This window comes from Capra hircus, chromosome 14 (assembly GCF_001704415.2).
Source record: "Capra hircus breed San Clemente chromosome 14, ASM170441v1, whole genome shotgun sequence".
Lineage (NCBI taxonomy): Eukaryota > Metazoa > Chordata > Mammalia > Artiodactyla > Bovidae > Capra > Capra hircus.
Genome location: NC_030821.1, coordinates 34376850 through 34392762, shown reverse-complemented (window position 1 = coordinate 34392762; position 15913 = coordinate 34376850). Strand labels below are relative to the sequence as shown.

Here is a 15913-nt window from a genome sequence, read left to right as displayed (position 1 = left end):
TTTCGTTACTAGTTCTGTAAGTTAGGATGAATCGTACTTGTGCTGTTATTACCCTGTTGTCATAAATGGTCAAGTTCCTCCCTTTTTGTTCACTCATCTTGAGCTTCTTTGCCTTTGAAGCCCCCTCACATAACCAGTTTTGCTTTTCCAAATCATTAGTTAGATTAGACCCTTAGAACTCAGAATGACGCTAGAGTTTATAACAAAGTTTTCTTTGACCGTCACGACCGTCGCCATATTTAACCTCTTAGAGGCAAGGATTAGGAAGCGTTGCGTTTATAAAACCAAGATTGGAATCCAAAGCAGTGGAACTTTTGCTGATCGCACAAGTGAGGGAGGTGTTACTTTTCTCCTCGGGTAGAGAATAGTAACCCAGCCGTCCCCCGTCTGAACTTTAGTACCAGCAGCGTCGCCAGCAGGAGAACATGCAGCGGCAGAGCCGAGGAGAACCGCCGCTCCCTGAGGAGGACCTGTCCAAACTCTTCAAACCGCACCAGCCCCCTGCCAGGATGGATTCTCTGCTCATTGCAGGTACTGCCGGCCCGTGCAGAGCATGGCTGGTTTTCTTTATTCTTTAGGAAGCAGAAGACGGTGGGAGGTTCACTAACAGTAAGATAGTGTATTTCAAATGGTGGAATGATGAACTTGAATCTGGCACCTGTAACTTCTGAAATTTAAGAATTTGTCAGTCTTTGTTATTTCTAAGGTCCTTTCAGTGCTCCCCTCGGTGAGGTGGGATTATATAAACTTTCTAAAATGAGAAAGTTTTTATTGTGGATCATCTAACATGGAAACCAAGAAAAAGTGCTTATTGTCCCATAATGGAAAAGACCATTTAGCTGGAACCCCTTTCTTTAGGTGCCATGGCCTGATTGAGCCTGGCCTGACTGAGGGTGTCTGAAATGAACTGTAGTTTTGACTCGAAGAAGCGTCTCCCTTACTGTGACTCGTCTTGTAGCAACGTGAGTGTAACTCTGGATGGAGTTTCTCCGGGGATACCTAACATTTAACACTGCCTTAAGGTAGTGGAGGCCTTGTGTCCTGTGCTAGGACCTGATGTTGAATGTATAACATTCATGCTCTTACTTAGCTGTATAACTTGTTTGTGTGTAAATGTGGTTGAATACTGTTTGTTTCAGTCAGCCAGTTGTCCAAGAGATTTGTAGTGTGAAAATCCAACTCACAGAAAAGCTGATCCTCTACAGTTTCTCATTTCTGTTGACATATTTTAGAGCAGGAGAAAATTCCAATTCCTTAAAGCTTTCTGGTACACGTATAAATTAAATTTGGAAAACTGAGACACATTTCTTACCTAAGGTCCAGTTTAAGCGAAATTGTATTTCTTAGGCTTCTAAGAAATGTGTTACTGTCGCATCAGATCAGATCACTCATTTGAGGGCTCGGGGCAGTAATGGAGCCCTCCCCTCACGTGGACTCCCCGCTCTGGCTCTGTCTTGGCTCTGGGGTTGCAGCAGGAGGCTGTTAATATTTCCAGAGCATGGACTGAAAACTCCTGCAGTTGTTAACATCTGGGGCAGGGGGATCTGGTCAGTTTACCGTGCTTTGATTGGTGTCTCCTATCTACCTGACTGAGAAGAGCTAGTGCTGTTTTCTCACTTCTCTTAGTTACAGTGTTGGTCTGATCTGCACTGTCAGTACATTTTGATTGACAACTAACATGTGCTAGTAACTGCTGATTATCTTTTAAAAAGTTGTCATTTTTCTTCTTTCTCCATGTAACCAAGAATGGAAGTTAGCTTATCTTCAAAACAACTGACATTGTTTATTATCCCTTATGAGTGAATAGAATTATTAACTCTTTTAAAACAATTTTTATTGATGTATAGTTGCTGTACGATATTATGTAAGTAACAGGTATGCAATCTAGTGATTCAGTTTTTTTTTAAGTTTATACTCCATTTGTAGTTGTTATAAAATATTGGCTATATCCCTGTGTTGTATAGCCTTGTAGCTTATTTTATACCTAATAGTTTGTACCTCTTATTCCCCTACCTCTGTATTACCGCTCCCTTCTTCCCTCTCTCCACTGCTAGTGCGTTATCTATATCTTTGAGTCTGCTTCTTTTTTGTTATTGATTCAAAACATAATAAAATTCCGATGATTCTGTATTATGCTGAGTTTATCATGTGACTAGTATTCTAGGTCGTTTTGCAGTTTGTGGAACATTATGACTCTTTCTCCCTTTCCTGAATGCACAGGCCAGATTAACACTTACTGCCAGAACATCAAGGAGTTCACTGCCCAGAACTTAGGCAAGCTGTTCATGGCCCAGGCTCTTCAAGAATACAACAACTAAGAAGAGAAAATTTCCAGAAAAAGAAGTTAACATAGACTCTTAAGATCACACTGGGGAAACTCCTAGAAGAAGCACATTTGAATATTGGAAAGTCTTTCTAGCAATTAATAAAGTAAAAATAAACCAATCTTGACTGCTTGCTCATTTGGTTTTAGACAATATGTATGTGTGTATATATATATGTATATATTATATTAAGCTTCTTATTTTTGTTTTGCTCTCACCTGTGTATTTCCGAAGATAAAGCAGGCCCGACCAAAAGTTTCACCAGTTCACACCTACAGGCTTCATCACATTTGTTACCTTTTCGGTGCCACATTTCAACCGCCCAGCCCAGTGCTGCTTGTCCCGACGCCTGCCCTGGAGGCCCTGGCACCTACTGTGAATTCTCAGACTTCTTTGCTCACCAGTGAGCGCACGTGGAGCCCAGGCTTCCTGCTCCTGCTCCTACCCTGGCACCCCTTGTTCTCAGGCCTGGGATCGCTTGGTGTACTCTCGATGGCTGGCTTTTCATTTCTTCAGATGATGATTGGCCAGTCCCCATGCTTATAGGCCATTCACTGGGGGCAAGAATTAAAAAAAAAAAAAAAACATTTTGCTAAAGGACCATGTTTTGTGTGAAAATGAAATTCATTCTGTGTGTGTGTTTGAATTGAGGATTTCATGTTTATTTTTTATACCATGAAATGTATTAATAATTCTGCTAATAGCAAGTTTTATGAGTGAAGAAAGAGGAATTGAGAAATAAGTACTACATTAGGAAGGAAAGGACTGTTGTAATAATTTTTCGTTTGAAAGAAAATTTTTAAAAATCCTGCCATTTGTATACCACAATCAGTGAGTCACCAAGATGGTGGAGGTATGCCTGTGAGACTCTTGCTGTGATTTTCCCTTTGAAGACATGGCCTCTAGAAAGATAGTCAAAAGGAATGGGTAACAGATAAGAAGGGACATTTTTTTTTTTTTTTTAACACTATTTTGGAGGCAGCACTGGGACCCTGGGATCAATCAGCTGGGTTCCACCCTGGCTCTTTTCCCTTTAGTGTGCCCTTAGGCAGATTGGCCACTTGATACGAAGAGCTGACTCATTGGAAAAGGCCCTGATGCTGGGAAAGACTGAAGGCAAAAGGAGAAGACGGCAGCAGAGGATGAGATGGTTGGATGGCATCACCGACTCAATGAACATGAGTTTGAACAAACTCCGGGAGGTGGTGAAGGACAGGGAAGCCTGCAGTCTATAGGGTTGCAAAGAGTTGGATACTGCCTAGTGACAGGTTGTGCCTGACTCTGCTTGTCCAGAGGAGATGAGAGGAAGAGGCAGGTGTATTACTTGCAGAGTGGTGTGAGCACCGGAGGATTTGTAGGGGGCCGTGGTGGGTGCGGAGCAGCCTCAGTGGGAGCTGTGACAAGGCTGTGCTCCGTGGCTCTCCACTGAGGATATTGGTTTTTGCTCACATGTAATTTGTTTTCCTAGGATAAATTCCTAGAAGCAGACTTACTGGTCAGAGGGTATATACAATTCTGAGGCTTTTTATTGCCATGTCACCTTCAGGAACATTATACTGCTTTTCAGTTCCTCCATGGTGGTTCCTTATTTGAGTGAGCATGTATTTGAATTTGACTGTTAGGCAGAGGGGATTATTGATAGAGCCAGTCCCTGCCTTTGTGGGTGGTAGACTGTTGGTTCATTTCCCAAATTCTTGTTGCCTAGATTTAGAATTTCCTTGTGAATAAAAACAAAGCGGCCTTAAAGTATCAGAGAGCAAACTAAAAAGAAGGAAAGTTGGTTCAAACTTAGTCTTATGTAATGTTTCCCTCGTGGCATATGGTTAACAGATTCATTCATTCATTATTGTATTTTTTAAAGATGGGAATCTTTCTGAAATTCTGTATGACTATTTAGGTGCCCATAACTCAGTAATACGTGAGCATAGACTTAACAGGCGATTTCAGTAGTTTTTGAGTTAGGAATTACTGTAGTGGGAAAAACTGTTCAGGAAAACATGTCAATGGAAATTAAATCTCCACAGTATGTAGTGTTAGGGAATAGCTTCTGTTCAGCATTTGATTTGAGTGCTATATTCTGACATTTTTCAGGAACAGATACATGTGGTTCATCTTCTATAAATATTTGCAGTTTCTTCAAGTTGAAATGAGAAAAGCTCATAAACTGAGTACCAGGTCTAATAAATCATTTACTTACCCAAGAACAAAAAAGAACAGAAAAAGCTAGCATGTTAATCAATGGAAAATTAAATGTTATAAGCCAAGAAAAGCAAAAGCTGTTTGATATTAACCCCATAATCATAGATAATGTTTTATAAGGCTCTAGAAAAAGTGGCATTTTTCTTAAAAAATGCCCAAGAGAAAGAATCTTTTAGCCTGCCCAAAATACCTTGTCCTTTTTAAATGGGGGTAAAACTAAAAGAACTTTCGTCTTTGTTTTTTGAAGCTCGGAAATGGAGATGTGGTTGGTTATCTAATGTTAACCTCATTAATGGAGCTCATGTACAGTAATTTCTCATGTACAACATCTAAATATTTAAATTCTAATGTCTTCTAAAATGTTACTACACTATTCACAGTATGTTTTTATAACATTCTTCGGAAAACCTATGTCAACTTTACTTTCAGACCATGCTGGCATTAAACTCTGGTGTGGATATGAGAATGTCATGAAAGAATTTTTTACTTAAGCTGTAAATTCCATCTTACAGTAAACATTTCTCATTCAAATTAAATATGAATATACCATTCATCAATTTTCTCATTAGGCATCTCTTTCTACCATAATTCTATCAGAGATGGGGCTGATAATACCCAAATTGGGTCAAGATGAGGCTTCCCTGGTGGCTCAACTGGTAAAGAATCCACCTGCAATGTGGGAGACCTGGGTTTGATCTCTGAGTTTGGAAGATCCCCTGGAGAAGAGAACGGCTACCCACTCCATTATTCTGGCTTGGAGAATTCCATGGACTGTATAGTCAGTGGGCTTCCCTGATAACTCAGTTGGTAAAAGAATCTGCCTGCAATGAAAAAGACCCCAGTTCGATTCCTGGGTCAGGAATATCCACTGGGGAAAGGATGAGCTATTCATTCCAGTATTCCTGGGCTTCCCTTGTGGCTCAGCTGATTAAGAATCCGCCTGCAATGCGGGAGACCTGGATTCGATCCCTGGGTTATGAGGATGCCCTGGAGAAGGGAAAGGCTACCCACTCCAGTATTCTGGCCTGGAGAATTCCATGGACTACCTTCCGTGGGGTTGCAAAGAGTCAGACATGGACTGTGTGACTTTTAACTTTTCAAATGGCTGCTAGGGCTTATTTTAGTAAATAAGTGTCCATCTATAGAGGGTGTGACTGAGTCATCTTTGCGAGCAGAGGATTCCTTTATTTGGCATGTATGGAAGGGGTGGTTAATAGGTACATAATGAAGGGGAGGCTAAAGATCTGAGTCTGTCAGTATTAATAAAGACAGGAAAAGCAATGAATGGATTCTGCTTCCTGTAGCCTGAGAATGTGCTGTGGAGAAGTTCGAACCTGCTTATCTGGCAGTGACTCCCAGACTGGAGTGAGCCTCTTCAGACCAATTGGGACAGGGATTGATGTGGCCCATTGAGGTAGAAAAGGAGGCCTGGGGAGCCAGAGCTGTTGGGAAATTGCTGATTGTGGAAGCAAACAGGTGTGGCCTAATACCCGTTGCCTTGAGCTTTCTTATTACATAGATGCATACTCCCTATGTGGGTGTATGCCAAGTCACTTCAGTTGTGTCTGACTCTTTGTGACCATATGGACTGTTTCTTGCCAGGCTCCTCTGTCCATGGGATTCTCCAGGCAAGAATACAGGAGTGGATTGCCATGCCCTCCTCCAGGGGATCTTCCCGACCCAGGGATCAAACCCAGGTCCCTTAAGTCTCCTGCATTAGCAAGCGGGTTCTTTACCACTAGCGCCACCTGGGAAGTCCCCAGACGCATCCTAAGCCTGCTTCGCTCTGCAGTGTAACCCACAATGGCTATACTGAAACCTCATCATGATTTTAGGAATACAGTCCCTCTATGTGGAATGGTTTCAAAGAGCCTCCACCCCTAACTTGCAGAGTTTGGGCCTTTCTATGGGGATTTGGTCTGTCCCAGATAATTCTTTAAATACCTACATCCTCCTTGTTCTCAGAGGCTGTTAAGCTGTCACATGAACTCATGTGATCAGTTTAATAGAACTGCCGTTTGATTTGATGGGCTTGATTTTGAAGTCAATTGCTTTTTTTTTTTTTTTTACAACTATGAGGTAGGCAGCCCATTTTCAATCTTTTCATTAAATCAATGGCCAGCAGACTGCCAAAGACTGGGTGCAGCCTCAGAACCTCACTGACTTAAGTAGTGCAAGGAACCTTTGTGAGTTGAGGGGATGGCAGTGGGATGCTGAATCCATGCTTACTCTAGGACTTGTACTCCATCAGCTCAGTTGCTTAGTCGTGTCCAGCTTTTAGCGAACCCATGGACTTGAACTAGATGCAACCTATGAACAGATAAAGTGTCTTTCCATGTGCCTTCTCCCCTACCAACCCCTCTAATTCCCCTGTATAAAGAAATTGTAGTACACGGATGCTGTACTGTGAAGAAAGGTAAAAATGATTTTTCTCCTGTTTTAATCCAAAAATTGCTGTTTTTACATTTGGACAAAGGTAAAGGACCGCTTCATCAGACCCTTAACAATGCAGGGTGTCCGATTTCCAAGAGGGCTTCTTTACAGTTGATTGCAGTAGGAAAATATTCTTATTGCTTCTAGCATTTGTGTCAACCTCAAGGCATAAACCCAGATGTCACTTTTATTTCCTTCAGTAATATTTTTTTTCATTGACCCTTTTCCAGGGCACAGCCATTTCTGGCATCTTCCATCTTCCTTTGTAGACCTGAAGGCAAAGGATTTGTTTAACTTTCAGCAGTGTTTACTGCTCCTGACAGTAAATGGTCCTTGCCTTTTCTTCTTGGGCTGGAGTCGTCTTCTTGCCAACGTTTTACTTTGTATGTATTGGAAACTGTTCTTATTTTGTCAGATCCCCTGAGTAATCTTTCCCCACCTTTGTTTATCTTGTCATTTGGCTTTCACTTTCTTAACCCATTCCTAAACTCAATCTGCTTGTAATTCTTTGATTTTGATTTTTGCCCTTCTCTGTTTTGAGGCTTTTAAAATTGCACTTCATTCTTAAAGATTTTAATTTCTTTTTTTTCCCCTGATGGAATCATGCATCTCTGAATGTCATAATTCTCCAGTCGGCAAGTGTTCCAGTAACCTCATCTCCTAGATCAAAATGGTGAGGGTCTATTTTTCTCGTCGATTCATGCAGCCACCATTACTGCTAATGAAAGGTCTTCATGTGCATTAAGGGGAAACTAGGCCTCTAACGAGATACAAAGAGAATTACAGCTGATGATTCCCACTTCTTGCCCACTGTACTATAACAGAAATGCACTCTCAGGAGGCAGTGGGCTTAAGAAATACGAAAATGCATGTGCTACTACACAAGATACCTAGTCTGGTCTTAATCGTTGGGTGGTGGTGTTTTGGCTTGTGGTCCCTCTGATATTCTATGCCTGCCTGTCTGGAGGCGAAAGCTCCAGACACGTGGAAAAGAAAGTGAATAGACTAATGACGTTGCATTTGAAACAGCTTTTAAAACAATTTCTTACATTAATAAATGTTTTACAGTTTGCAAAGTACTTGTTCGTGTGTTTTCTTACTTGGGATAGGAAAGGTATACAAATGTGTTATGAAGCCAATGTATCTGGTACTTGGTAGTTTTTGCTCAGCTTGATGAAATCAAGCTTGAAAAAGGTGTGATTAGTTAAAGCTCACATACTTCTAGGTGGCAGGACCAAGACTGGAGCTCAGGTCTTAAGTTCTCTCGTGAGTACGTGGCACAACCTCTTTGCTCAACACAACACTAGGAAAATCGTTCTCAACGCACACAGCTTTCCGCTTGTATGATATCTTCACTTCTGCTGTGGTAAGCCATTCTCTCCCCTTCTTCCACCAATTTTGGGGAACTGTTTTCCCCCTAATTTACCCCACCCCCTAAATTCGTAGGATCCCACTGGTGAACCCCCAACATCCTTATAATTAGACCAGGGTGGACACCTCATCCAATTAGTGATCCTTTTCTGGTACATAGTAACTGAGATGAAAGGATTCTTATGTCCATTTGGGCTCATTTCTTCACAAGACTATCTAACCTCTTGTTAAACATTTTGTAGTATAGGTTACAAAATGGTGAGTAGCAGAGAGGAGCTTAGGAGGCAGAAGCAGAAAGGTACAAAGGTGGGAAAGAGCTTCCAAGTTCCTAACACTTAGATTTTCTATTTCCAGTCCTTTTCTGAAGCCTGTTTGTATTCCTGCCTTTGGGTCTTAGAAAAACACTTTTGAATCTTCTTAATAACACTGCCTTTTTTCCCCCTTCAAATTTGAGTTGGTTTCTGTTCCTTTTAACCTCAAAATACCTAATCCAACTCGTGTATATACCAAGGCTTATTCACTATTAGGTCTTAGTGGGTTTGAGAATGCCTGCAAGGTAATAGAGGAATCAAAGTTCCTTTGCAGATACATTAATAATATTCTAGAACAGGAGGGAACCCAGCCTGAGCTGTTGGCCACCTCACACACTCTTATTTACTGATGAGGAAACAGGCTCCAAGAGCTTTAAATACTGTTTCCAAAATAGCCTAGATCATTCATTCTTCTCTTGTATTATTCTGTGTCTTGACATTTTTAAAAGAGCTTGAGTGTTAATTGTTGTCCCTTCATGTTCCCACCTTTCTGTTTGTGAGATGCTCTCTGATGCCCCGTGGAGTTGAGGTGTGTCCTCTGAAGCATTTGGAGCACTATGGTCACACATTCTTGAGAAAGAGCAAGATGTTAGGGGCTAATTCACAACCTTTGATAACTATCTCTCCCCCAACCTGACTCTTCCAGCTCGGAAGAGGATGGCAGAGGTGAGCTTTTGCCGCTTTGCTGGAGATGAGCGGTGTAAACAGGTGGCTGGGGATTCTAAATTTGGTCTGAAATGAAAACACTTCAAGCAAACAAAATTAAGTTAGATTCTTTTGACAGTGAAATATTTCTTTAGAGATGCAGACGTCAGTCTTATTAAAAGTACAAATCAACAGTAGAAAAGGATACTTGACAGGGCGCGCGTGTGTGTGTGTCTGTGTTTTAAACACACAGACGTTGGAATGCCACAACTTACCTTTGCTTTTGCCTTCAGATCTTAGGGTGAAATGGCCTGTGGAGATCACTCCCTCTTCCTCCTATACTTAGGGGAGAGCAGTGAACTGGAGCAGTTTGTTAGAAACAAAGACATTTGCATTTGTGATGTTCATGTCATTCTGCTGCTGCTGCTGTGAATTCACAAATGTACAGAAATTCAGAAATCATCTGGGGTAAGGGAAGGAGAAAGGGAAGGTGTTATCTTGCATTTTGACGAAGCCCTGCTCACACATCTCAGATGACAGTCTCCCATCTTGTGTGCACAGACTGCGGCAACTGTGGGCTGCTCTGCTAAAGGGGATCAGAGGCTGGCTATGCACATCCTCCATAGCTTCCAAATATATTTAGCGTGAGCAGTAAATTACTGCTCCCCATTTAAACACACTCGGACAAAATGATTTTTTTCTCCCGATGCTCTTATGTCCTGGATGCCTGCTTCATTACCCTTTGGAAGAAAAGTCAACCAGCCAACCAATTAAGATTGGCATTTTCCTTTAAAAGAATTGAGTGCTGCTTACTCCATCAGTTCAGCTCTTCTGCATCCCTCTTTGTGTCTAACTTTGTTGTTCAGTTGCTCAGTCATGTCTGCAAAACGCCAGGCTTCCCTGTCCTGAACTGTCTCCTGGAGCTTGCTCAAACTCATGTCCATTGAGTCGGTGATGCCACCCACCCAACCATCTCATCATCTGTCATCCCCTTCTGCCTTCAGTCTTTCCCAGCATCAGGGTCTTTTCCAATGAGTTGGCTCTTCACATCAGTTGGCTAAAGTATTGGAGCCTTAGCTTCAACATCAGTCCTTCCAGTAAACATTCAGTGTTGATTTCCTTTAAGATGACTGGTTTGATCTTGCAGTCCAAGGGACTCTCAAGAGTCTTGCAGCACCACAGGCAAGTAGGTTTTAGCGTTATCACTGGAACATCACTGTGGGATGAAAGTAGAATCACAAACTTACACTTTCCACATGGTGACTGTTGTGTGTTTTCCTCCGTACTGTACATATGAATGTTGGAGCACTTTCTGGTGGTCATTCAGCAGACAGGTGTAGCACTTGGTGCTCGACCCTGGGGCTGGAATTACAGGCAGTCCTGACCCTAAGGGACTTAGCCATGGGCAATAGTTCTCTAAAGTGTAGTCCCTGGAGGAACATCACCTGTGAGGTTGTCAGAAATGCAAATTTGCAGGCCTCCCGCCAGATTTAGGAATCTGGAGTTCTGAGGGTGGAGCTGAACTGGTGTTTTAACAAGCATCCAGGGGTTTCAGAGCCTTGTGAAAGATTCCTGTGGAACAGTGGGGGCTGAATCTGGCTGTGTGTCATTATCACCTGGGGAGTTTAAGTTCAGGTCTGAAATACGTGCGGGGAACTTTTTTAAAGATGATTTTGGGAAGAAATAATGCAATAAATTTAGAGTAGCCACCTTTTTTAGAGGTTAAGAGTAATAGTGGTGTCAGGTCCTGGAGAAGGATTCTGAACAGAGCAGAGAGAAGCCAAGCCTGCAGGCATGCTTGGCCAGAACCAGCAGAGGAGAAGGTGGGAGAGAAGGGGAAGGAGGTGGTGGGGGAAAAGGAGGAAGAGGGATGGAAGACAAAGGCAGGTGAGATGCACAGGGAGCTCAGAGGGTAGCAATAGCAGGGCTTGTTTACCTGACTCCCTACGGCAGCGGCCACCTAGAGGCAGTGGTATTAACACTTCAGAGAAACGAAACAAGCCTGTGCCACCTAACATCCTGTAACTGAGTGAAGGCTGGGTGACTGAATTTTGGTTTTAATCCCAGCAGGAGGAAGGAAAAGAATCGTGATAATCTATTTTCTACCTTCATCCCCAACTCCCCCTAATTAGGGTCAAGGAGTCAGATTTTTTTTAAAAAAATGTGATTCAAATATATTTTTCTAGCAAAAATATAATTGCTGAACAGTGACCCTATAGTTGGTGATGAAAAGCATATTGATGTTGGGGAAAAAAATAACCACCTTGTATACTCTCTCCATGGTCAATTGAATTCATGCATGATTCTGTTTGAGCTAATAGCTCCGAAATGTGACCCGTTATATCTTTTGAGAGTTGATGATATAATGGGTCATATATAAGTGTTACACCAGAGTATGAGAAAGATTTAGCGTTTGGTGATGGGATTTCTTCAGCACCTTTATAAAATTAGCCAGCAGAGTGCATTTTTAGCAACTGCAAATTGTAGGATGCAAAGAATCTTTTCTGGATGGAGACTGCATGGCCAGCGTGGGGAAGGCATATCTACATGCCTTGGGGCCATCGAAGCAACTCATTGGAGACATTGAAAGTAGATTTCTCATCTTGCTTGCTGCCAATATCCCTTTCTTCCTCTCTCTTTCAACTTTTTTGTGTGTGCAGTGTTTTCTGAAATTGTCTTTTTTTTTTTTTTTTTTTTACGAAAAGCATATCGAAATTTAATTTGTCACAGCTTGCATTTAAAACTCTGGAAAAATGAGAAGTAACTGGAAGATAACAGTAGCATCTGCCTAACCAGTTGTTTCAAAATATGGCAATAAAATATTATACTCGAGCCTTGCTATTTTTGTGCCCTGATGCCTGTCATTGGTTATGATAGATTTCTAACCTCCTCATCAAATTAATATTTTAAGAGGGGACAGGGGAGGAATGCATGTCATAATTATGGACTTATAGTATTCCTGAAGAAAATTTGTAATGAGGCCCTGACTGTAAACTTTATACTATCCATTTTTTTCTTTTAAAAAGCAGAAAGGAAAACTCCACTGAGTATATATACAATACCACATTGTTTGATTGACCTGGACTAAAAGGCAGTCTCAGATTTTGGATTCTGCCTTTGGAAAAAAGCCTGCAACTGATTCGGCACATAAATCCTATAAAGAATTTGGATTTAGAGGGAGAGCAAGCAGTTTTAATGGAAGATGCAGTTTATTTGCATTACAAATAGGAGGTATGGGATGATGAAAGTGTATTAAATTAACATCCAAAGTCACCCAAGGATGGAGCGTCACTGTTCCTGCAAATGGAATTAGCAGGAAAGAACTATTCCTGCAACAGCAAGAACTATTCAGATTATTTTAGTGAAAATGAAGTTCCATTTGCCTGTGGAGCAAGGTACAGCATGTCTTAAATTGGGCATGCCCAGAGCAGTTGTGTGGGCATTCTGGAGAGGCAGGAGGTAGCTACAGCCAGAATACTGAGGAGGGCAATGCCTGTGAGGTGTTGCGGGCTCTTGATAAGGATGGAGGGAGTGGAGGTGTTTCCTAAAATGTGTTTTGCCAAGAAAGACTAGTTTTGTGGGATGTTTATAGGTGATACTTGGCGGCAGGGGGAAAGGGTGTAAGATCCCAGAGCTTTTCTGGTCAAATAAATCTGAAAAAAGCTGTGTTTAAATAGCCTTAGACTAATTCTTTACTTCAGTATTAGCACAACCTTTGGTACACAAAGTGTAGTTTTAAGAAGAAGCAGTATAGCCAGTGGCTGCTCTAGCCAAAGAGCTGGTTAGTATCTGAACACTTGCCTGAGTGCCAATGGGCCAGCTGCGCCTGTGTTCTCATTTTTAAAATGGAGAGTATTGACTTGATCGACCTACATGAAATTGCCAACATTTGACCTACAAAAAACTGGCAGTTTCATTTTGCTCAGTCCAGTGGTATTAGCATCATATGTCTTTATATGACTATGCATGTGGCGCCAGTGGTGAAGAACCTGCCTGCCAATGCAGGAGGCAGAAGAGACACAAGTTCAATCCCAGGGTCGGGAGATCCCCTGGAGGAGGTCCTGGCAACCCACCCCAGTACTCTTGCCTGGAGAATCCCGTGGACAGAGGAGCCTGGTGGGCTACATACAGTCCACAGGGTCACACAGAGTTGGACATGACTGAAGTGACTTAGCATGCACACATGCATACCTCATAGTAGTTGGGAGAATTAAATAAGATAATGTGTAAAAAATAAATGGAACCCTCAGTTAGAGTCAGGAGGTCAGAAGAGGGGCTGTCACCTCCTAGGATCATGGTCAAGCCTTCTCATAGAGCAACAGGAAGAAGAGGGACTTTCTCTTCTTGCCTGGCAAGAGTTCAGCCAATAAGACTGTCAAAACTCAGCCAGTGAAAAGCCACTATACTTTGAACTTTAACTTGCTCCAGTGGCTCTGTTCACTACAGCCGTTCCAACTTCCTTTCCCCCTCTGTAAAAGAGTTTTCTCTTTGCTCTGTGGAGACTTGCCTACAGCTTTCTGTGGTTGCAGCATTGCAATTCTTTGTTGATCCCAAATAAACCTATTTTTGCTGGACAAATAACTGGTCGTCTGTTTTAAATCAACGTGGGTAAAGCTTCTTGCACTCCCAGGAGCAAGCATTCCTGAAGGGTGGATTGACTGTGTGGGCTGTGTGACTAGAATCATGTGATCCCAGAGGCCTTGTCTCTACCAGTAACTCCATGTTGATCAGCCGCTCAGTTGTGTCCAACTCTTTGTGACCCCATGGACTGCAGCATGACAGGCTTCCCTGTTCTTCACTATCTCCTGGAGTTTGCTCAAACTCATGTCTGTTGAATTGGTGATGCCATCCAACCATCTCATCCTTTGTTGCCCTCTTCTTCTGCCTTCAGTTTTCCCCAGCATCAGGGTCTTTTCCAATGAGTCAGTTCTTCGCATCAGGTGATCAAATTATTGGAACTTCAGCTTCAGCATCAGTCCTTCCACTGAATATTCAGGGTTGATTTCCTTCAGGATTGGCTGGTTTGATCTCCTTGCTGTCCAAGGGGTCCTCAAGAATCTTCTCCAGCACCACAGTTTAAAAGCATCAGTTCTTTGGCACTCAGCCTTCTTTATAGTCCAACGCTCATACCCATACATGACTACTGGAAAAACCATAGCTTTAACTGTCCAGAGTTTTGTTGGCAAAGTGATGTCTCTGCTTTTTAATATGCTGTCTAGCAGCAGCTGTCTACCAGCACCTTGAGGATGGATGGGATTCCAAGCAAAGGTCATTAGAGAGCAGAGGTCAGCAAGTTTTTGTATGTAAAGGGCCAGATAGCAGATATTTTAGGCTTTGTGGGCCATGTGGTCTCTGTAGCGGGAAAACAGCCTTAGACCGTATGTAAAGGAATGGGTGTGTCCGTGCCCCAATAAAACTTTATTTACAAAAAAATCAGGCAATGGCCTGGATTGGGCTCCAGGGCTATCGTTTTCTGATCATTACTTTAGACAAAAGAAAGCAATGATTTCTAAAGGCAAGAAGACTGAATTGGGTATTTGGAGACCTGATCCGCCGCTGGCTGTGTCTAGTTGACTTTGTTGAGCCTTCACTGGTTTATCAAGTATTTTCTGCCCTAACAAGTCATAAACAGAAGACAGCATGGAAGGAGATGCCATGAAAGTGAGTGTTAGCCGCTCAGTCTTGTCCAACTCTTTGTGACCCCGTGGAGCGTAGCCCGTCAGGTTCCTCTGTCCGTGGGATTCTTCAGGCCAGAATACTGAAGTGGGTCGCCATTTCCCTTTCCAGGGGGTCTTCCCAGCACAGGAATTGAACCCATGTCTCATATGTCTCCTGTAGCACCACCTGGGAAGCCCAGTCTAATTCCCATGCAAACATGTATAGTATTCGTTTTCTAGGGCTATTATCTATGCATTTATTTGTTCAAATAGTCCTTTTTTGTATCCTCTGTGAATCAATACTCTGCAGATTTCATGGTGAATAAGACAGATATTCTTCATGTCCTTGGAACACACATTCTCCTGGGGATATTTATTTCTGGAGTATCATTATATGACATTATATGATTTAAATGGAGAGTGGTGCAGTAAGTATGACTGGTTCCTCTATTTTTTACTGAAAACCCTTTGTCCTGAGTCTAAGAGAGTGAGCTAAATGAGAAGGTGAGTTCTTCAAATATAACCTAGTCCAGAGGAGAAGAGATTGACTTTTCCCGAGAGGCTCACTAAATAGGACTAAGGATGAAGTCAGGCTTAGTTGGTATTTGAGCTTTAGCTCCAGTTCTGTGTATAAGAATACTATATTCTGTTTATACAGCAGACTCTGCTTTCAGCCACAGATGTTTCCGGCACCTGGTTAATTTATCCAGGAAGGGCCAATGCTCATTAAGACTCCCAAGTCCCAGAGCTGCATTTTATGAGTGGGGAAACTGAGGTACTGAAACTGGTTATGGGATTGGCTCACCTCACTGGTCATAGGATCCTGGCCAACACAACTGGCGAATCCTAGGAATGGGACCAAGGTCTCCCTCCCTGGGACTACCTGACTCTCCACTGCGGCTGAGACATCTCAGACCCCCGACTCCAATTAGGCTTAAGAAGCATTAGAAGGACCTGAGACCCTGCTGGGAGA

General features: G+C 42.4%; 1 protein-coding gene across 1 annotated transcript in view; it reads left to right on the top strand.

Moving 5' to 3' along the window:
• EIF3H (eukaryotic translation initiation factor 3 subunit H) overlaps nucleotides 1-2451 on the top strand; it is a 99241-nt gene extending 96790 nt beyond the window's left edge. The window contains exons 7-8 of the mRNA XM_018058369.1: nucleotides 399-531; nucleotides 2221-2451. Coding sequence (XP_017913858.1) covers nucleotides 399-531; nucleotides 2221-2318 — 231 coding nt within the window. The 3' untranslated portion in view covers nucleotides 2319-2451. The remainder of the gene's footprint in view (nucleotides 1-398; nucleotides 532-2220) is intronic.